This window comes from Hipposideros armiger, unplaced genomic scaffold (genome assembly GCF_001890085.2).
Source record: "Hipposideros armiger isolate ML-2016 unplaced genomic scaffold, ASM189008v1 scaffold_1211, whole genome shotgun sequence".
NCBI classification, from domain to species: Eukaryota; Metazoa; Chordata; class Mammalia; order Chiroptera; family Hipposideridae; genus Hipposideros; species Hipposideros armiger.
Window position 1 is genome coordinate 245,546 of NW_017732561.1, and position 23,825 is coordinate 269,370.

The window sequence follows — 23,825 nt, forward strand, 5'->3', positions numbered from 1 at the left end:
GTAAGTAGGTCTCTGCATCTGGAAGTCTCTGACTCTTTACACATTTACTTATTTAGTGTCTGTCTCCTCACACTCGAGTATAAGGTCTGTGAGCAGAGGCTTCATCTCCCTTCCTCACCCCAGCTCCTGGAACCGTGCCTGTCACACAGGAAGCCTGAAGTCAGATCCAGCTATGCTCCGGCACCCATTTTCAGTCCCCATCCTCAATTTGCTTATGTCTGCTCTAACATTTATTATGTTATATCTTTTATTTGAATGGTTATTTCCCCATAAAGTGAGTAGAGGGAAAGGAGGATGCATCAAAATACAGGAGTGAGGGGCTGGAGACGGAGATGTGTATGGTGATAAAATGCTCATTCAAGTTTTATAGTATTGAGTGTAGAGGATTTATGCATCTTTGTTAAAATTATCCCTAACATTCTATGCTTTTTTGATCATAGTATGATCAGTAGCTTTTAAATTTCATATTCCATGGATTAGTTTCTAATATAATATATATAAAATGAATTTCTCAAAAGATGTTTATATTCATCTTGTATCTGTAACCTTGTTAAATTGACTACTTAGTTCTAACTAATTTTTTAAACTCCAAAGCTTTTTCTAGGTATCCAATCATGTTATCTGCAAATAAAAAATGCCTCATTCTTACATTCAGAATATGAACATTTAATATCACTATTACTTTTAAGCACAAGATACAGAAAATAAATCATCAAAAATCATAGCTGCTAGTGCTATGCAGGATATTGGGGGAGAATAGTATTATAGGGGACACGGATTGAAATAGTTTAAAAAAAACAACACTGTCTGTAGCAATTTATTATGATCCATCATTTTCACTACAGTTTAAGCTCCTGGAGAGCAATATCACATCTTGTTTGTCTATGTCCCACCTCAAAAACTGTTTTTTTAATAGGATTGAAATACCCCAGTGTTGGGCATATGGCACATGTGCGATAAATACTTGTTGGTTGACACTAAGTACAAAGGAATACACCTGAGTTTGCTGCATGATCAGTGTATGCCCAGCCCTACTGAGAAACTGTAGAGACACAAGGAAACAGAAAATGCCCTTATGATTATCCACAGAGCAAAACTTCCTGTCTCAGGCAATGACAAAACAAATGCACCAAAGAAAACATTTAAGCGGCTACCTGTGCATTTTTTGATATGACTGTTCCTTTTTCCATGGGATCCTAATTTGCATCCAAAATTCTCCTCCCAAAATTCTGCAAACCACACATTTCTTCGATTATTGGCAAGAGTTCGGCTTCGAAAGTATCGATCAAACCCTATTTTAAAGAAGAAAAGTATGATTTTAATATTCTTTCCAAATCAAAACCAAATAGTATCACAGCTTTTGAATGGATATTATGTTATATTGTGATCATTGCATGAAAAAAATATATATATATACACACATACACACACACACACACACACACACACACACACACACACACACACAAATGGGGACAGCCAAAAGCTTCCCTTATGGCAAAAGCCAAGGGGCATCGGTGGACAATATCTCCACTCTCCCACCCCACCCCCACCATTCACCATTCAGGCACCTGGCTCTAGGGATGAGCGTAACAGGAAAGCCTGTTGTGGGTGTCATTGTCAAAACCCTTCCCTCTCCTCTATGTCTCCAGGTGTCAGAACCAGCTCAGACTTTTCCTCTCTCTCCCTCCCTCTCTCTCTCCCTCCCTCTCTCTCTCTCTCTCTCTCTCTCTCTCTCTCTCTCTCTCTCTCTCTCCCCCCCCCTCTCTTTCCCCTAGCAGGGGTTAATGTTCTGGGCTTCAATGCTCCTAGCCACCTCAGAATTTATCTGTCCTAATGTTCCATTTGCAGCTAATTCAATTAACTAATCAGTACTAATGCAATCTTCTGGAGTCATGGGTAATGGGCTAAAGGTTCAGCCTGCTCAGGTAACGACCTCGTTGAAGGGAGACCACCTGGAAATAATGCCTTACTCAAAAGAATAATGGGAAAGGTGGGAGTTTCAATCACTGTCAAGACCATTGGCAAAGGTATTTGGGAGACAGACTGCCTTTCGGGGATGCGCCACATCTTTACTGTTGCGTTTATTTTGTCCAAGGGCCAGTCCAGCATCATGTCTTCATTTTCTATGGAGTCAGTATCTCCCTCCCACAGTGCTGTAACCATCATATATGCCCAAGGAATTATGCAGAGTGCAACATCAAGGAAATGGCCAACATCATGGAAATATCAAAGGCCACAATTTCCTTTCTTAAAAACAATTAATAGGCATTCTTTTCTAATAAAAAAATATGCTGAAGGGGCCAAAAAAATGTTTACACATGACTTGTATTCATCTCTTCTTATCGGTATATATTGAATATTACAATTTTAATACAGGTTTTTTCCTTTGTTTAAATGTGTATACATTTTTTGGGGCACCCTCTGTATACATGTTGGGTTAAATAGTTACTCTCTTGGCAAGTCTGCCATCAGAGCTAAAATTTCTCTCCTGAGTCATCAATAATGGGTACATTTCATCATATGCTGATACTCTGGTTTTGCCTTCGGGTTTTGATTTAATTGGAATGAAAGAAATTCTCTATGATGCGTCCTTACCGTCAATTGATGCTCTTTTGGGCAAAATCGTCACAGCCCCTTCAGCAATCTCCTCCTGCTGATAAACGGGTGCTATTTTGGACCCCCAGCTATCTGAGCCGATCCAAAGAAAATGCCCACTTTGGTTTAATTTTTTTGCTGCTTCTAATATCCTCCTATAGGAACAAAAAGAAACAAAACATACCACATTTATCAAGAAACACAAGTATGACTGTTACAAAACAGCTATATCAAGTTATATACACTCAGTAGGTCACCGTTAAACAATTAGTCAATCATTCTAACTGCCTGAGTCTTATCATCTCCTAAAGCAGCGGTTCTCAACCTATGGGTTGCGACCCCTTTGGGGGTCGAAAACCCTTTCACAGGGGTCGCCTAAGACCATGGGAAAACAAAAAGATATTTACATTATGATTCATAGCAGTAGCAAAATTACAGTTATAGAGTAGCAACAAAAAGAATTTTATGGTTGGGGGTCACCACAACATGAGGAACTGTATTAAGAGGTCGCGGCATTAGGAAGGTTGAGAACCGCTGTCCTAAAGGAAGTCTATTGGAGACTTTAACTCCAGTACCTGTTAATTAGCCTTATCCTTAACCTCATTCACTTTACTCTGTCTGTCATCCTTATTTGTCTCATTTCTTTTAGTCCCCAGGTTTTATTCTACAGACACTGCAGACTTAGAAGGCTGTGGTGTCTCCATGCAGCAGAAGGCAGTCGGTAACTACATGAGAATGTTGCAATTCCTGTGAAATCTCACAAGATTTTACACTGAACGTGAAATATGTCAGGAAAAAAAAAAAGAATGTGAGCCACAAAGCTGATCCTACATAAGGATGAAAAGTAATCAGTACCTGATATCATCTTCGTTGGCAAACATTATCACCGCCCGAGCATTAGGTGTTTCTAGCAGGCGTCTGATAATTTTTTCAAATTCTCCAGGTCTCGGCTCACGTGGGATTTTCTGTGACTGAGCGATGCAAACACCACCTGGTATTTTAAAAAAGAAGGGAAAAAAGGGAGGATTCAGAAAGGGCATTTATTTAGTTAACAAACTTAATGAGATTAGCTGCTATATAAAAACACGATTCGATACAGGATCTTGTTTCACAAAACGTCTGTCATGCTCGTCTATGAAAAGCAATCATGTTTGTTTGCATTATAATGTATGTATCAAATAAATTACGTCAAATCATACATCAGGGTTTTTTGTTTCCCCCCAAGTTTGAAGATTATTTTTGCAGATGTCTATAAGAAAACCAAAATGTACAAAAATCTGTGGCGAAAGTCAAGGAGTCAAACAAAGAAGAAGAGCTATTTTGATTAATTTAACATGAGTCAAAGGACAAAAGCCTAGATTCTTCAAAAGCATGTGTAAGTCTTATACGTGAGAGCAACTATTAAATAGGCCGGTCCTTTTACTACTTTTATTTATTAGTAGACCTCCATTAAAGTTCATTTCATCTTAGAGCTCACAGTATTACAGGAAGGTGCTAATGCATTAGCATAATGACATGTTATGAGACAAGTGGTCTTCAAGATTTTCTGAGACATAGGCAAGTGCCAAAGATGCAAACTCTCAGCTGACATACATCTCCACCATGAAAATCAAAATGGCAGAAATCCCATCCCACTAGCACAGAAAAAAAAAAAAAAACAAAAAACGAAAGAACTCTTCTTTTAGCCTCTCCTTCTAAGGCAATGAGAGACCAAAGAGAAAAGTTTAGAAAAGGATATAAGAAGAATAAAGAGATTTCTCAGTCGCAGTAGAGCAGAGAAATAACATATGCTAATACTAGAGAAAAAAAAGTAATATCAGCAATATGTTTCCATTCTATTATGGTTTAAACAGGCTTTTTGAGTCAGCTGAGAATTCAATCACCCTTTGTACCATTGCTTCAGTAGGCAAAGGCATTTTTACTTCCAAACAATTAGCTCTGTGTTCAGTCACCCAAAAATTACTGGGCGCCATTATACACTTCTCATTGGGCTGGACCCTGAGAATGCCGAGTCTAATCCAGGAAGTTACCATCCACTCTGGGAGATAGGCCTTCCGATAAGTCATCATGGAATATGTGATAAAGTCTAGAAATAACAGACTATACCCTGGGAGATAGGCCTTCCGATAAGTCATCATAGAATATGTGATAAAGTCTAGAATTAACAGACTACACCATACAATGGGAGCACAGAGGAAGCTGCAACTCAAAAGGTTGGGAGAGATGGATTTTCAAGGGCAAATACACAGCCATATAGGGACAAACATGGGACATTTCTGACAGAGAGCAAGGTATGAAAGAACCTTGCTTGACCATGGCCCATGATAGAGACTGGCTGGGGTTGAAGTTGGAAAGAATGGCCATTCTTTCTCTCAATGAAGTTGAGAATGACTTTGTTAGACATGCCAAATAATTTGAACTTGTCCTTGACAACAAAGGGAACCCACTGAAAGTTCCTAAGCAGGAGAATCACAGGGAGAGCTTTATGCTTTAGACAGACATCTCAGGTAACCAGACAAAGAAGAAATGTCTAATAGCCAGATAACGGGTGTCCAGTGCATTGAGATCAGACCTAACACATGTGGCAATAATGTATGACTAACAGTGCTAGAGTACCGAAGGTGTATTTTTCCCTAAGTTGGAGCACAGTCAGAATTATCCCCATAATAGCAATGCTCTCGCTAATCTTAACAATACTCTATTTGGGGATGGAAACTGCCCATAACCCACAGATTGAGCCTGTAGTTAGCTAGCCGACTAACAGGCCACTAATATTATAGTTGGGATAATTGATTCATTCCTCCAGTAAATATATATGGAATGCCCGCAATTTGCCAGATTCTGTGTGGGGGCTGTGAGATATACTGGTGAATAAAACAGACATGATCTCTGCCTTCACAGAGTTTAGAAATGTTGTGAGTGAACCAGGCTTAATGCAAAAAAAAAAAAAAGAAGAAGAAAATGTTTTTAATTATAGATTATGGCAGGTCCTATGAGGAAGAGCAAAGGAATTTAATTGAGATTGAGGAGTGTTCAGGAAAAGGCTCCTTAAAGTGGTATCACTTAGTTGAGGTAAAAAAGAAGAGGGAATGGGAGACAAGGTGGGAAAGAGCAGGGAAGAGCCAGTGGAGTTAGTGAACGGTGGGGAGGGAACAGTGAGACAAAGAAGAGAGGTGAACAGGACTCAGATCGTGCATGGCTATGCAGGGTCTATGGAGGTTATGAATAATTACAATGTTTAAGTTCCTCACTAAATGTTTCAGTAGCCTATAGGAATATGTCTCATCTATGAGCATTGCATTTCATGGGAGAAAAATGGATGAGGGCTGCTGACGTAGAAGGCAAACTGGAGTGGAAAGAACCAGGAGGCAATGATCCAAGTTAAGAGGTTATGGATAGGCACTGGGGACACACAATGCTACTGGTACCGATGGAGCTGTTAGAATTTCTGAGCTAGAATCCATGGGGCTTTATACATTTTTTTTTCCAGCCTTATTGAAGTATGATTGGCAGACAGAAATTGTATATACAGAGGGTGACAAAAAAAGGTATACACATTTTTAGAAAGGACAAAACTGCATTAATTATAATATTTAATATATACCAATAACAAAGGATGAATACAAGTCACGTTTGACTTCTGCAATTACAAGAGGTGCTCAAAGCTGTTACCATCAGCGTCCAGACACTTCTGATTACAGCGAACTACTGTCTGAGCATGGATAACATCTCTTAAAACGTGTACACATTTTTTGGCACCCCCGGTATTTAGGTCGCTCTGATTTGATCTAAATAGAGAGTAGTGAGAAACCACTAAACATGACTCTAAGGTTTTGGCTTTTGTGACCAGTTTCTGGGATGCCACCATTAAGCAAATAGGAACTACAGGAGGGTGAACAGGTATATGGAGGATGTAAGCATGATTTTGATTCAGAAGAGGTTGTCTTTGAAGTATCCATGGATCATCAAACTGAAAAAGTGGGTCTAGAGCTAAGGAGAGAGAAGGGAAATGTAATTACAATTTTGTCAGGTGGTGATACAGTAGGTAGATGAAGTGTTGGGAGTGAAGAGATCAGTCAGAGGGAATATTTTAAATCAACAACAGGAAAAGATGAATGATGGATCTTGGAAAGTTTTATTATGACTATTTCAGATGAGGCAAACAGGCAATCCAGGCATAGAGTTTAGTCTGAATTCATTGATTCATTCGTTCATTCATTCATTTATTCATTCAGAGTCTACAGAACATTTTTGTTTTGGAGAGGGGCGGTAGTGAATGAGAATGGAAAGAAGTAACCACATATATTGAAGAGGAAAATTTAGAGACAAAGTCTAGAGGTAAGTTGAAAACCATGTATAATGTCCTAAAAAAATCAAACAATTAGGTAAAACAAAACAAAATAAAACAAAACAAAAAAACTGTGGCGAGTAGAAGCATTAGGTAACTGTAGAAATGTAAAACCAAAACTGGAACACTCTCTAGGAAACAATCGCAGTTTTAAAATATGACTGTCCTTTTAATTAAATCGCTGTGATTACTTAAGCATCCCATTAAAGACATGCAGTAGCCTAAGTATCATTCGGAGATTGCTATTGACTCCATAGCCAGAAGACATGAAGGCTGGAAAATTTTTATTATGACTATTTCAGATGAGGCAATCCAGACATAGGGTTTAGTCTGAATTCATTGATTTATTCATTCATTCAGAATCCACAAAACATTTTTGTTTGTAAAAAACTGTTAGTAAGGTTGGATTTTTACATAGTCTAAATCTATATTGTCTTGGGTTTTTTTATTCCTCTACCTCACCCAATATTTGTCAACCTGGTCAATTTATATTTTCCAGGAAAGAGGGACTGCACAATTAATTTACTCTCGCTAAATAAATACTTATGAAGAATTTGTCCCACATGGCATTTTGCTGTTTGATGACTTACAGATATTTTATTAAATTATGGACTGCATTGCTTCTCAAGTTATTGGCATTAGAAGATTAGGATTCTTTTCTTAGCCCCCCCCCCAAAAAAAAATAAAGCTTCCTACTGAAAAACAAAAATAAAAGTGAAAACAAAATAACTTTCCAATTGCCCCTGTAAATGCTTGCCCTCAGGAGACTTTCCCGAGATCTCTAGTTTTCCCCTTCACCTTTGCACCACAGCAACCACAATAATTGTATTTAAATTTTTTTTCACCCTAGTATGTAAGCTCCATGACTACTGAACCCTCTCTGTTACATTTACTACCATACCCGACACCTATCACTGCGTGGTACACACAGACTTAAACACATATTTGTTAGCACACGCAAGACCTGTAATATTGAATGCTAGGATAGAGAAATAGTCATGGGACAGTCCTGCCTTCAAACTCCTTTCAGCCAACCGAGTGGCTCAGTTGGTTAAGAGCTCGCTCAAGAGTGCAAGCTCTGAGCAAAAGGGTCGTCGGTTCGATTCCCGGCTCGAGCTGAGCTGCCAACAGATGGCAGGATGGCTCAGCTAAAAAAAACCCAAAAAACAAAAAACAAACTCCTTTCAGTCAAGCAGGGAAACAAAAGATACATTTAATACATGTTTAAAAACAAATGGCATAAAAGCAGTAAAAAACTTTGGGCTATGGTAATTCAGAGGGAGTTGCCACTGAAATAGGCTCTGTCTCCCAGAATAATTTTTACCAGGGTGCCATGAATTGGAGCATCACCTTGGCTTTAGTTTATTCATCTGTAGGGTGGGACAGTAATTTGCTCTTATGTCAATAACACATAAGAGCAAATTAGTAAACAATTCCATTCATCATGTTATCTCTTTAGAAAGCCAAGACTCATTGAGTGAGTGGCCTCATGTTTCTTGTCTGAGAGATGAAAGGTTCATTTGTATGTGTTCGTTTGCTAGTTTGGTTTGCAGAAAGATGTTGGAATGAGAAAGAAAACAGACTTGGAGCCAGAACACCTGAGGGTGGGTCCTATGTGACCTTGAACAAGTCTCTCATCTCAGTTTCTTTACCTCTATGACAGGTTCATACAAACTATTACCCAGGATGTCAAGAGGATCTAGTTAAAGGGGGTAAAATGATAAGGTTCTATACAAATGAGGTTTATTATTATTATTATTATTATTATTATAACAAGATAAGCATCATCCCCAAAACCTAAGATGGGAGACAGTTCATATTCAGATCTAAAACATGGAATTGCTAACAGATCATATGCTTAACCCCTTCATCATTGTTTGTGTAATATTATCAAATATACTAAATTCTGAGACTTGATACTTGCCCACTGTCCATGCCAATAAATGGCTAGATTTCACATTTCACCTATTGTTGGTCATCACAATGTGATTGGGGCAATCCCAATGTGAGACAATGTTAAAAGTTACATTCTTCTCCTTGATGCCCCAATTCCTACCTTAAGGATCCAAGTCTCTTTGCAAAGGGAGTCCATAAGTATTTCAAAGATCTGGGTTGAAAATTAGAATTTACTCTTTAAAAGAATACAAGAATGGTTAAAAAAAACACAAAAAACTGTTAAACTATTAATGGTGCCAACTATTAAGAAGCAAAGCTGTTGTGGGAATAACCACATGTTCTGTTTCATTTAAAAGCTCGCCTATACATTATCAGTTTGCTAGCATCTAAAGTCTGAGACAATAATGTTACAGGTTGGGCTCCCCAGGAAGCAGACCCTTAGAAGGAGTCGGAAATGTATATGTGCCCTTGTCATCCATCCTATGGAGAGCAGAGGAATGAAGGAGGACTGCGCAGAGGAGGCATCCAGCTGACTGTGGCCCAAAGACAAACTCCCAATGCCACCGGAAGCTCTGAGGCTAGAAAGGCCTCCAGAGTTATTCTGAATTAAGTCTGGAAGGCCAGGCTATTATACGTCCACATCAATCAGTCATCATGGGAGGAAGGCAGAGACATTGGGCGAGGCAGCTCTGCAGCCAGGCAATCCTTCAAGGGGCTAAACAGAATCCTCTGGGGCGAGGGCCATGGGTCCTTCACTGAATGGGGATCTCAAGGGAGAATCACCATATACACAAATAAAAATTTTTAGAGAAATGAAGACGTAGCTCTGAAATGACAGTGTAAGTCAAATAATTTAAAAAATGTTATTGTTTAATTGCAAAACCCCTCTTCAAAGAGGACTTATTGCACAGAGAAAAGCAGTACAAACAGTACAAAATTAGAATTGTAGCCAGCTCAGAGAAGAGAGCTAGGGTCATAAAACTCCCTGGCATTTCAATAGAGAAGTTTTGTTAAAGCAATCTGAAAGGATAAAGAATCAGGTTTTTAGTTGCTTAATTTTTAAGAACAAAATTTCTATTAATATCCAAGGAAAAAAATAAAACAAGAAACAATGCCAAAGCACCAAGTTCCAACTGTGATAGAAATGAAGGAGAATTAATTTACTAGGAATGAAATTACTTACCAAACTATGTATAGAATACTAAACGTGATTTTTGTTTAAACATGATTATTACCACTGTCTGAGGCTGGTTCACAATTTTGGTCAAGTTAAGTTCTAAATAAATCAGATCAAGTCTCTGGTTGAATAACTTGTTAGATCTGCATGACAGACTTTGGTTTTGGCACATAAACAAATCCACACAACTAGCATTTTATCAACTGTTAAAGAAAATGTCTAAAGCATTGGTTAAAAAAAAAAAGGACTGGTCAAAATTTTTGATTGACCATAAGAAATTACCTATAATTGACCATTCCTGACATAATAAAAATGTGATATAGCCAGTCAATCATTATTTATTTCTTACGAATGCACCCTCAGATAATAGCAATGAGCAAAACCAAATAAACAATTTTGGGGGGGTTTTTCTTAAAGACAATAGAAACACATAAACTCCTAAAGTGTCCAGATCCCAATTCCAATTTGAAGGTAGAGGCAAAGGTTTTCCCCCTACTACGAAGCAATTTTCTTGACACCAACTGGATGTCCTATAATTCAACTAATTTCTGACACTACCAGAATATAAGATCAGATTCCACAGGTGAAGGGTTCAGTTCAAGACTGCCTGCCTCCCCTGTTCAGATGCCAATTGCAAGTCCAGGTTGTTATCTGTACTTCTGACCAACTGGCTTTAAATCAGAGGTTCCCAAGACCCCTGTCTGGGTTTGATTAATTTGCTAGGGCAGCTCACAGGATTTAGAAAACCCATTTACTCACTAGATAATCAGTTTACTTTAAAAGTATACAACTCAGAACAGCCAGATGGAAGAGGTAAATAGGGCAAGGCACAGGGAAAGGGCACGTAACTTCCATGTCCTCTCCAAGTGCACCAGTCCCCCCAAATCCACACATGTTCACCAACCCGGAAGTCCTCTGACCCCTGTCCTTTTGCGCATCGCCATGATTGATTAATTCATTGGCTATGCCCATTGAACTTCATCTGTAGCCACTAGTCCCTCCCCAGCGATTGGGGGGTTGGACTAAAAGTTCTAACCTTCTAATCACAAAGTTGGTTCTCTTGGCAACCAGTTTCTATTCCTAAATTACCTAAGGGCTTTCCCATAGTGGCCTCATTAGCATAACAGAGACACCTTAATCAATTTCAACACTTTGGAAATTCCAAAGGTTTTAAGAGCTCTGTGCCAGAAACAAAGATCAAATGTATATATATATATATATTTCTTATTATAAATCACAATACCACAACTTTCGACTCTGATTACCTTTGGCATCATTTCTTTCCATCTTTCTGGAAGCATAAGTAAAATAACAATCTGGCCTAATGTAATTGGTCCTTTAGTGATAGCTGGGTAAAATTTGCTCTAAGGTTCAAATAAGTGTAATCACGCCTCCTATTACAGTATTTTCACCTCCTAATGTGGTGTCCAACTGGGACTTAGCAGAAAAGCGCACAACATGATGAAAGTGTATGTTTGTCAGCTGAAAGTGCCCTTGTGAGAGAAGGTTTATCTTGCACATCACAGGAAAGAAAAAGTGTTATCTCTAACAACATAGATTAAAAGAGTAAAATTGCACTTAAATCTGTGCTCATTCTCTCTCTCTCTCTCTCTCTCTCTCTCTCTCTCTCTCTCTCTCTAGCTCTCATTCTGTAACATTTTATGCTTTTTCCCCTATCAAAACCATGTGGACTCTTAAAGGGACTCTGAAAAGCACGGAAATGAGGCGATGAAGCTTATAGAAGAAGCATGAAACAAATGTGACTCCCCTAGGTATCCCATAGCAACAAAAGGGACAACCCACTATTAGAAAAGGACTGGCGCAGACAGCCTGTCTCCTGCTGGTCTCCATGGGTAATCTCAGATACTGATGCTCTGGACACAAGCTTGGCGGGAATAGGCTCACAGGCTCAGTGTCCACACATACCAGGCTTTCTAACTTAGCCCCAGCTCATCACAGATCCAAAAGTCTGCTCACAAAAACAGTGGTATGGTGGTTACAAATATCGTCTCTGGGGCACAACATCCTGGCCCTTCTCTTGTTGGCTATGTGATTCTGGGTAAGTAATATGAATTCTCTGTTCCTCACCTAAAGATTGAGAAAATGCTAGATTGTGAAGGGATTAAATAAGCACTTAACATTGGTTTTTTCCTCAGAAAACACACTAGTTGTAAATTATTTAAAATAAAAACTGACAAACCCCAAACAGGTATAGTAACTCACTTTCACCAAGCAATATCCACCTCTAACATTATTTCTAGACACCTCAAATTTCATTCCCCAAATGGACACAGGATAATAGCTCTTACTAGAGATTCCAGTCAATGAGGATGTTAACTGCAGAAGGTTCCATAGTTAGAAGGAAAACTCGTGCCTACCACAAGCTAGAGCTAAACTTCCGATGTGTTGCTTCTTCCCTCTCCTGAAAACTGGAAAGCTCTAAGGAGACATTAGCACAGAGTACAGTATGCAGGAAAGATTCAGGGAAAGAAAGAAATCAAGGGGAAAAAAAAGAAGAAGGAAACCAGGACAGGGGGGAGAGTGAGAAAAAAATGTTGACGAAAAATATCCAGCCTAAGAGAAAACTTATAAGAGTTTATTTGAGCCAAACTGTCGACAATTGCCAGGAAGCAAAATCTCAACGGATTGAGAAAATGCTCCGCGAAATGATGGCTTGCAGCTTATTTTATACATAAAATCAAAGGAGGAAGGTTACAAGAAATCCATTGGTGACAGGTTAAGGGGGTGGGAGAAAGCAAAGAAGGGAAATCTCTGGGATTGGATAAAAGTAAATTGGAAAGACAGGTACTTTTTTTACATAGGTGGGTGCAGAATAGCTAACAGTTAGCTTTTTACAGCACAAAGGGATGTTAATCAGGAGATAAGCATGATAACGAGGAATTCAGCAGTTTCCAGCTCTGGTCCAAGAAAAGGCTTACTGACATTCCTAAAATGTTATCTTAGGTGCAGAAAAACACAGAGGCTCACTGAAAAGGCACAGACTAACTTTATGAAGAAAGCTAAAGATGTGACTTCCCACCATGGCCCACTTGGTTATGAAAGTTTATGCTCACACCATCTTATGTGGTTACTTTCAATCTCCTGAGCTTGTCAGGTTTAGCCTGTGGCCCCTTTTCTGTCCACAAAAATGACAGGGGAAAGAGAGAGAAGAGAAAAAGGAACAAGAGCAGAGAAAAGAAAGACTAGAGAACAGGCCATCCAGATCGGAAGCATCTTTGGAGCTGGGAAAAACATGGAGTCTCTGTAGGGTCAAAACAGTTAACAAATGTGCAGGTAGGAACAGTTGGGAAAAGAGCACTTACTAGTTTTAAATAAGTTTTACTAATGTATTTTGTGTACTTGTATTTATTTGGATTCATTTCTGAGTACTATTTTTGGAGTGTTTGGGGATTTTTATTTTGTTTTGTCTGTTAGCATTTCAAAGAAGACTACCAGATACTGGGGCCAACAACATGGCAAGAAGGTTTCAAAAGATAAAACTGGTTGCCTGGAAATGCTCAGATGCCCAATATGAACAGGCTCTCTGAGAGAAGAGGAATTTTATATTTTCCAGCCCATTGCCTAGAAAAACTATTATGCCAAAAATTATTGGACTAAAGTGAGCACTGTTTAAATTTCTTACCCATTCTGGACGAGAAAAAAAATAAATTACTATTGGACTTTGAATTAAACCCACTGTAGTTACAGATTAGAAATGAGTAATTCCATTACAGATCAGGAATTCATTAAAGAATTACACACCCATTAAATTAGTGAGGGGGAGGGAGTATATTTGTGGTCTCCACCCTTTTGCATTCAACAAGTACTTTTGAGCACATACTACATGTCACATGTTTTTCAGTCACAGAGCATACAGCAGTGAACAATGTGGAAAAGGGCCCTGACTTCACAGAGCTCACATTCCAGCAGGTCTATAGAGACTGGTGAAGCCTGGCACTTGTGGGCACTCGCTAGCTGTCTCATGAATAAGTGAATAAACAAGAAGTTCCTGTAATATTTCATGATAGAGTGGAATGCTCTAATAAGATAATAAGCATATCCATGTATTAAAAATACCATCGTGGGCCGGCCGAGTGGTGCGATGGTTAAGAACTCGCTTGGGATGCCAGAGGGCCCCGGTTCGGATCCCACATATGAGGGCCAGTGACACTGACCTCCACAGCTAAGATGCTGAACAACAGCTCAACCTGGAGCTGGGCTGCCGTGAGTCCCTGGTGATGGCTAGGCTGCAGTCCCTGTGGCAGTGGGTTGCCATGGGTACCGTATGTAACCAGCAGCCAACGTGAGCGGCCAGCAGCCGCAGTGAGCGGCCGTCCAGAAGCCGGCGACTAATCTGCCTCGCCAGGGAAGAGCGCAATGATGGTGTCAACTTGGGCCAGTGAAGCAACGCCCTCCACAACTAGACTGAAGAACAAAACGACAGCAACTTGTCTGTTCCCCTTCCCCCAGTTCCCCAGCACTGTTCCCATCCCCCCAATTCCCCAATAAAAAAAAAAAATCTTAAAAAAAAATACCATCGTGAAAAAAAAAAAGGCAAAATATCTCTGCATCTATGTTATTTGTGTATATAATCAAGTCATTTGCAATACCCTCTGCAAATAGGACCCTCTCAACAGTATCCCAAGAGCAGCTATTTAAGCTTGCAAACCACAATCATTCTTTAGGCCAGCACGCAAGTAACACCTTCTACTTATCAACATTACCTGAATCCTGCTATATATATTTTGGATTTCAATCAGTGGTCTTTGCTCAAAGCAGCATTTCCAACAGATACTCGAAGCGGGCTGGCATTGTCAATTTAAGGAAGAAGGAACTATAGCTAAAAGGCCATTATGATTTTAGCTAAATAACTCTTTAGAGCAAAGGTGTCTTCAGAAAACAAAAATAAGCACCACAAGCATCTAAAAACTGAGTCTTTAAGCAAATGCAAGTACTTGTAGTATCTCTCTAGGTAATGCAACATTATTCCACAGCAGCATGTGATCATACGTCCGAGATATAAAAAGATTAAAAATATAGTTATGTTTATAGCTTCTTGGATTCAAATAGAACTAAAAAGAGAAGACAGTAAACGTGTTTTTGATAGAAAATCATCTTACATTTTAAAAGACTATTTAAAAATAAATTTTCACAGCACTTTTGAAATGTAATTGATATATAAAAGAACTGCATATGTTAAGTATACAATTTGATGAGTCTGGACATAAACATACACTTATGATACTATCACCAAAATCAAGGTAATAAATGTATCCATCATCTCAAAAACTTTCTTTGTGTCCCGTGTGTGTGTGTGTCTGTGTGGGTGTGTGTGAGTGTGTGTGTATGAAAACACTTAACATGAAACCTACCCTCTTAACATATTTTTGAGTGCATAATATTGTGCTGTTAACTATAGACACTGTGTTGTCAGCAGACCTCTACAACTTATTCATCTCGCATAACTGAACCTTTATACCCATTGAATTGCAACTCCCCATTTCCCCCTCCCCCAGCCCCTGACAATCACAATTCTACTCTTTGCTCCCATGAGTTTGACTATTATGTTTGATATACTTCATATAAGTAGAATCAGGCAACATTTGTCCTTCTGAGAGTGGCTTATTTCACTTAGCATAACGTTCTCCGGGTTAGTCTGCATTGTCCCAAATAATAAGATTTTCTTCTTTTGTAAGGCTGAGTAACATTCCACTGTCTGTACATTCCACATCTTTTAATCCATTTATCTGTCGATGGATATTTGGGTTGTTTTCATATCTTGGCTTTTGTGAATACTGCTGCAATGAACATGGGAGTACAGGCATCCTGATTTCAACTCTTTTGGATAAGGACCCAGACGTGAGATTGCTGGATTAAATGGTAGTCTTTTTTTTTTTTTTTTTTTAGCTGAGCCATCCTGCTACCTGTTGGCAGCTCAGCGGCTGCTCAGCTCGGGCCCAGACTCGACCCGCTGTTGCTCAGAGCTCAAACTCTTGAGCGAGCTCTTAACCAACTCAGCCACTCGGCCGGCCCTTGGTAGTCCTATTTTTAATTTTTTTGATGAAACTTCACATTGTTTTCCTTAATGACTATACAATTTTACATTCCCACTAGTAGTGTACAAAGGTTCCAATTTCCCCACATCCTTGCCAACACTTGTTATATTTTGTTTGTTTTTTGTTTTTTTGTTTTGTTTTTTGTTTTTGGTAATTGCCATCCTTACAGATGTGAACTGATATCTCACTGTTGTTCTAATTTGCATTTCCCTAATGATTAGCGATGATGAGTACCTGAAGTACACACCTCATGAACCTCATCCTAAGAGCCAAGTCTACTCATTATATTTTGCTACTGTCTCTCCATAATTGTCTTCTTGGTCATTAAATCTTCTCAATATACATAATTAAACACAGCACCAACAGGTAAGGTAATATAATCAAAATGTGATTACACCATCAGGACTGAATAATTTAGAAAAATGCTTTCTGGTCTGGTTCAGATTGGGCAAAACTTTCATTCATTAACATCTTCTCAAAAGAGTGTCCTACAGGCTTCATTTGCCCATCAACCCAGGCACGCCCGCCATCACCCTCAAAGCATTAGCTGAGCTTTTACTACAGGCAGAGCGCTCTGTTGGAATCTATAGAGTCACAAAATGAATAAGAGGACACAGTCCCGGGTCTTGAGACGCTCAGAGTAAATAACATGTAAATAAATATTATAATTTGATGTGAGAAATGCTATACTACAGGGAAGCCTTGGAACAAGGGACCAAGAGAATGGGATCGAGTATGAATAAGATTCGCCCACTCCTGCCAGTGACCTGGAATCATAAAGGAGCTGGCACATTGATCTGTACCGAGATCAACAAGTCAGAAAACGTTCCAGAAGGGAGCTTTGTGATTGCTTTAGCCAGCCAGAAACCAGCAAAATCTGTTTCCAATGGATACCATCAGTCAGCAGGCATGTTCAGTGTTTCCCATGAAAATGGGATTGTCAGTAACGATTTAAATATGATATAATAAACGTCCTGCATTTACATATAAAAGGGGCTTAAATTTCACTTTTCCACAATAAGAAGCAAACGTCTCACCTTGGGGTGGACGGAACACAGAGGGGAAAAAATTAAATAACCTTTAAAGTGGCCACATGAAGAGGAAATAGCAAAGCGTCAATCCTAAGAACCAAGGATTTCAGGTGGGTTCAATAAATTTTAAGCACAGCTAATCAAACAGCTGTATAGGGGGTATTATTTATTTCAGTGTTAAAATATGTCAGAACTTGGAGAACAGTTTTTTTTTTTCATTATTATTCCTATTATTGCAAACTACGAAAATGTTTAAGCCAGGGCAAAATTGTACCATTTAGGTATTCACCGTCAAATACTCCTTTGCAGAAATCAAGAAACTTCTACATCCTCAGTATTACAGGAAATTTGGCAGGTGTGTTATAACATTTTTCACTATATTATATTGTTTATCTAAGGGGTTTCTGGAAAAGAACATTAAGCTTTCAATAACCCCAACATCATCCTAGCACAAAAATGAAAACCAATCAGAACTGCAAATGACAAAAAAGATAATTTGTTTCCTCATCAATTTCTGGGATATAATTTCTACAATTTCTTCATGCAGGGAGTCCTAGATAAAACTCATTCTCTTTACAAATGCATTATATCTTAACCATATATAGCATGTGAATATCTATAAAATAAAAAGCAGCTTGGCTTGTGAAAAAAAAATCATGAAACATGAATAGTATGCCAGAAGCACTGGTTCTCTCATTGTAACAACATGCTTACTTGTGATATGATATAATTTTCTTATCCCTACATTGGATCCTGCCCACCTTCCCTCAGTACGACCCTGGGCAGACACTTAGCCTCTCTGGCTATTGGTTTCCTCATTTGTAAAAAGAAGGGTACTTGACAGGATGATCTCAAGATTCCTTTGAATTTCAACATTTTGTGTTTCTATGAATATACTCCATACACTGCCTCCATGAGTGCTGTGGATTATGTAAGTTCTAATATGGGAATAGAACATCATGTAAAATATAATAAATCATTTTTTGAAAGCCTACAAGAGAAGAACAAGAGGATACACAAGAAAGCTTGCTCAATGTGAAATTAGGAAGCCTGGCTTCATGAGTCAGAGCATGACTGGGAAACTTAAAGACTAAGTTTTATGACTATTACAGCCTCGGTCAGATGCTTGGGATCTGGACACCAGTTTGTCAAAACACCATAACTCCTTGTCAGGTCAATAAAAACAAAATGAGAGCAAGGGTTAGGCAGAGTTATGAAGAAGATAGAGATATCCCCATGCTCATTTGTACTTTAATAGCTTTCATTCCACTATTCAATAATAGCCTTCCTTCTCTTATCGTTCAATTTTCCTCTCATATTTCTTTATCCTTCTCCACTTCCCTTTTCTCCCTTTTCTTTTCTCTTCTCGACCCTTTTCCCTTTCAAAAACTAGAAAACGGTGACAGGTCACGTGACACAGCATCCTTCCAATTACGTCTGTCCTGTTTTTCTACAACTCACTAACAGGACAGCAGAAGCAAAAAAGAACTGTTGTGTGGCCTGGAATCTGCCTAAATGTGGAAAATAGAACACATTTGTTTATCTCCACTTCTTCCAAATGTCCACTAAATTGTTGAGTATAAAATGAGGAAGACAGGAAAGAAATGCCATCAGTGTTTTAAAAGCTAGAAAGCAGATGATGACCAAGTCATCACTGGCTTACCAGAGCAGAAAACACTGACACAAAAGCCTGCAAGGCATGGTGATGAGGCTAATGCCAACAGAAACAAAGCAGTTACTCCAACCAGCACCAAAGAGCACCTGGAAATGGATGCCCCAGAGACTCCAGAAGGCGGGGATGAAAATAGAGTTAGGTGAAAATCTCTACGTCCCTTCCTCAAACTGCAGTCCATCTGCACAGAAAATCAGAGGGCCCCTTTCTCTAGATGATGAATTCAAGGACACTAGCCACAGCTGAGGACTGACTAAGTTGCCATTGGGTTGTCGGGAAAGTCATGACGTATTTTTTCTGTTTTTCGTTGCAAAAATGCGTCATGACTTTTCCGACAACCCAATATATAGTGAAAGCTTCCATGTTGGATAGGGAGCTCCTGGTCCCCCTTCCCTGTTTATTACCCAGCTTCCAGCAGCCTAACTTTTACCTCCCAGGCAGATAATTGGAAGATCCTTCTCTGGAGAATTGGCCTAAGGGTGGTAACATCCTGACACTCATCTATGGATGTCTCCCAACAAAACAGCCATGTCTACCTGCCCACTTTAAGTAAGGCCACCAGTCAGTGAACCTTTGCCACATGATTTAAGATTCCCAGGTCAGCCGAGTGGCTCAGTTGGTTAAGAGCTTGCTCAAGAGTGCGAGCTCTGAGCAACAGCGTTTCGAGTCCCAGCCCGAGCTGAGCTGCCACTGAGCTGCCAACAGGTGGCAGGATGGCTCAGCTGAAAAAAAAAAAAAAAAAAAGAGATTCCCAGCAGCAGGTCAGTACTCCATTCTTAATGTCACACCAAACAGAAGAAAAGGAACTCACAAGAGAGAGAAACAAGACCTAAGTAGAAGGTGACTCAACAATATTAATATCCTCAGAGAGAAGACACTATGTCCGTGGGACAAGAACAGGAGGCTATAAAAACAGGGACTTTCCGAGAACAAGAAAGAGCTCCCGGGAATGAAAAAGAGTAAGGGAGATGCAAATATCTCAGTAGATTAAGAAGCTGAGAAAGTATTTCAGAAAGTACAACCAATGAAAAGCCATCACGAAATGAGAGGATTCATTCAGGAGGTTTAACATTTAAATTCGGAAGTCTCAGAAAGAAAATAAAGGGATGCCATTAACTAAGAAATAAACAAGCACTTCGGAGAACTGAAGAGCACTGAGTTTTCTACTTGAAAATACCTACCAAATTCCCAGCAACAAGAAAAGAGAAGGAAGAGGAAGGAGGCAAGACCCACGTGAAGGAACATCAGCACAAATTAAAACATGTGAGAGTGAAAATAGATTACAGGAAATAAGCTTAGGGCTCAGAATGACTTCAGGATTCTCAGTGGCAACACTGCTAGTCAGAAGAAAATACAACAACATCTTCCAAATAATGAGGAAAGATGACTTTTATTCTAGACAAACATAAAACCAGCCAAGTTATAAATCAAGTGTGTGGGTAGACTAAAGTATATTTTGGACATGCAGGAATCTAAAATAATATTTCCTTCCCATGCACCTTTTTTAGGAAGCTTCTGAAGGCTGTACGACCATCCAAACAAGAAAGAAAACAAAATAAGAAGACTATGAACCCAGGTCACAGGTAATCCAACACAGGAAAGTTACAGAGATTTCTCAAAGTGATGGTGACGGCGAGTCAGAATTAACAGCTGTGCACCTAGTCTATAGATCCTCCAGACCGGATGAGAGCAGGAAGATGGAAAACTCCAGAAGTATCTCCAAGAAAAAAAGAAACAGAATTGATGGGCTGCTTGATGTGTTTGAATGTACTGAAAGAATATGTACTGTTCTGTCAGTTTGAGGATGAATTCGTAAGAGATATAAAGAAAAACCAAGCATATGACAAAGTAAGGAATTATTATTTCCAGGCAAAATACAATGTTGTATAAGAAGAGGTGAGTTATTTTAGTGTACTGTCTAGATGAACTGTAACATCGTGTGCACAGTCGTGATAATACAACAACTGAGCATTAATGAAACCAAAGCTGTGATATGATCCCCTTGGAATGAGAGAAGTGTGTGTGTGTGTGTGTGTGTGTGTGTGTGTGTCCACGTGCACACACGTGCACAATTTGGGTGTGGTGGAAAGTTAAGCCATCATCTTCCATAGTAGGAAGACAATAAAGATGAAAGATAAACATCAACTGAGCAGCATAAACATGTTATGTGCAAATATGGAGATAAATACAAAAAAAGAAACAACTAAAGGGGTTGAAAACAAATATTTTAGGGGATCAAGATTCAAAAGTGGGACGAGTGGGGTGGGTGACTGTTGTTTCCTGTTAAGCTTAGTTGCGCTATACACGATATCGCTTAGATAAAATCCATGTTTGGGGCTCTGCTTTTTAAAGTCATAAAGTAGGAATTAAAAACAAAGTTTAAATACAGCAAGATGATTTTAATCCTGTTTGCTAAGAGAGGCATCTTGTGTCACTAGGTTTGTCTTAATAACGTTCCTGTATCCTTAAACCTGTGCCTGTATTATCTTACTTAATTGGGGGTTTTGCTTGTTTTTTTTAGTGGCATAACAGATGCTTGTTTAGTCTTCTTAGGACCAAACCTATACAATAATGTATTTTGATGAACATAATAATTAATAAGAACAACATGACAATCCATGTTGCCAGGGCTCTGGGCATCAGCTTTCCTTTAGGTAAAAGCTCACCTGTCCATACGTTGTTTCATTCCCGGACTCCAAAAATTCTTCTCAGATATATCAGTGATTGGTTTGAATGACATCAAAAACCAATCATTTAAATGAGACCACAACTGACACTTTAACTGGATACTATTTACCATTTAATACAATGTTTGTTTTTACGATTAGAAAAAAGTAAGAGTTTTTATGTGAATAAGGATAGACTTGTCTCCCAAGTAATCTTATTCGAGCATTTTAAAGACCACAAAAGAATGATGCTCTGTGGGTAAATGGCTGCAGGGCAGAGAACACGGGAGGACCCAGAGGTGGTATTTGCAGCTGTGGGTATTGGTAGCGGTTACTCTAATGTCCTAGCTATCAGGTATAGGAGTTTAGAGTAACTTTGGTAAGTGTTCAACAGGATTTCATAAGAGAAGAGGGTGGGGGTGGGAAATACACCAGTGGTATCATCCCAACTCCTCCAGACAGGGTTTGAAACCCTGGCAGGGGCTTTCAGGAAGATATGAGAAGGCATAAAGGAGCTTCTTGGCAATGTTTCAGTTAAATTCGTCCAGAATTGAAACTTGATGAATCCTAGGTGGGATATAAATCGCAGATTTCAATAATCTGTGATGCGAACACATCTACATGTATTTTTAAATATACATTGTACACTGAAGCCCTGAGAATTAATTTGTACTTCACAGTTCTCCAGAAAAGATTTGCAGTGATTTCTTTTCCAACAAATGGCTGCCTACCTTTAGACTACATGGTGAAGGAAAAGACCCCTGGCACTTAGCACGTACACAGGAGAAAGGAGAATCAAACATCGGTACTGGGGGGAAACGTCTCATAGCTAGCCCTGCACCAGGCATGGGGGATGGGAGACCAGACACTGATTTTCAGAGAATTTGGGATCCAAGCAGTTGAAAGAAATAAATGATATTAGATTCATAAGTCATTCCTTCATTTTAATAGCAAATAACAAATCATTCATTTTAAATCTCATGGATTTTGTAACACCACCACTTGGGCTTAAAATTGGGAATAATCATGTAACTCAAAAAGTGTTAATTTCAGGCCAGCTGAGTGGCTCAGTTGGTTAAGAGTTAGCTTAAGAATGGGAGCTCTGAGTAACAGGGTCGCCGGTTTGATTCCCACATGGGCCAGTGACACTGCACCCAAGCTGAGCTGCCGCTGAGCTGCCAACAGGTGGCAGGATGGCTCAGCTGGTGAGAGCACGTGCTCCTCACAACAAGACTGCCTGTTCCATGGAGAGCTACTTCCACCCACAACTAAGACTGAACTCGGCACTGTGAGCTGAGCTGCTGCTCGGATGGCTCAGTAGATAGAGCGTGTGCTCTTAACAACAAGGCTGCTAGTTCAACTTCCACATGGGATCGTGGCTACGCCCACCCGCAAATAAGACTGAACTCAGCACCTTGAACTTAGAGGACACGAGCTGCCACCTGGCAGTCAGATGGCAACTGGCGCCCTCCACAACTAAGATTGAAGAACAACAATTTGGCTGGTCCTCCTCCCCAAGTCCCCAACAATGTTCCCCTCCCCCAATTCCCCAATTTAAAAAAAAAGTGTTAATTTCTTTTCCTGGTTTAGGTCACTGTACAAGAGGGATTATATGGTGTAATCCCTCTCATAGGTGTCACAGGTATAATGATTTACGTGGAATCAGATTGTTACACTGTCTTCTAGTAACAGGTTTTCTCACCCTCCACCAACTCATATCTACAACCCTAGCAAGGGTGATATCGCCTTTCTTTCTTTTTTTTTTTTTCCCCCTATTGAAATGGCATCTGTGTGACTTATCTTTTTTCTTTTTTTTTTTTAGAAAAAATTTCACTAATCTTCTTAGACTTTGATGGTGTCAATAAGAACCAGATTCTTATCAGGCTTTAATTGGACATAGCATTATACAAAGGAAATTAATGAACACAGGAGCCTCTCAGAGCTTACAATTTATGCGATTAGTTTAATGAGGTAAAAGAGGTCAATGCCTTTTTATAAGGACCAAATCCAGAGCCAAAAAAGTGCTACTTCACAGCCCTCCAGGGAAAGACTTGTAAGTCTCCAGCGAATGTCTGTGGGACGCAAGCAGGCCAGGTCACAATTTCTGTGAGGGAAGGAGCACCACGAACAGAGAGGAGAGAGAAGAAGGCAAGGGAAGAGGCTACCGCATCTGGATGAAAAGATGTTCCTTAATAACTTCAGCAGCAAGACGTCAAATACAGGAACTTTTTTTTCCTGCTTTCCATTTATTATTATTAAGCGTGAAAGACATCCAAAATAATACTTGGTTTGTCATTTTTAGAGCTCATAGCTTATATTTCTTCTATTTTTCCTGTGGAGTGGTGAGCATTCGATTTATTTTTGCATGGGTGCTGGAGCAC

The 23,825-nt window shown here is 39.4% G+C and overlaps 1 protein-coding gene across 1 annotated transcript in view; it reads right to left on the reverse strand.

The window, feature by feature from the left end:
* Positions 1-23,825, reverse strand: part of LOC109376817 (metabotropic glutamate receptor 8-like) — a 206,809-nt gene that overhangs the window by 117,569 nt on the left and 65,415 nt on the right. The window contains exons 2-4 of the mRNA XM_019632963.1: positions 3,454-3,589; positions 2,599-2,753; positions 1,155-1,292 (exon numbers count right to left, since the gene is read on the reverse strand). Of these exons, the coding sequence (XP_019488508.1) occupies positions 1,155-1,292; positions 2,599-2,753; positions 3,454-3,479 (319 nt within the window). The 5' untranslated portion in view covers positions 3,480-3,589. The remainder of the gene's footprint in view (positions 1-1,154; positions 1,293-2,598; positions 2,754-3,453; positions 3,590-23,825) is intronic.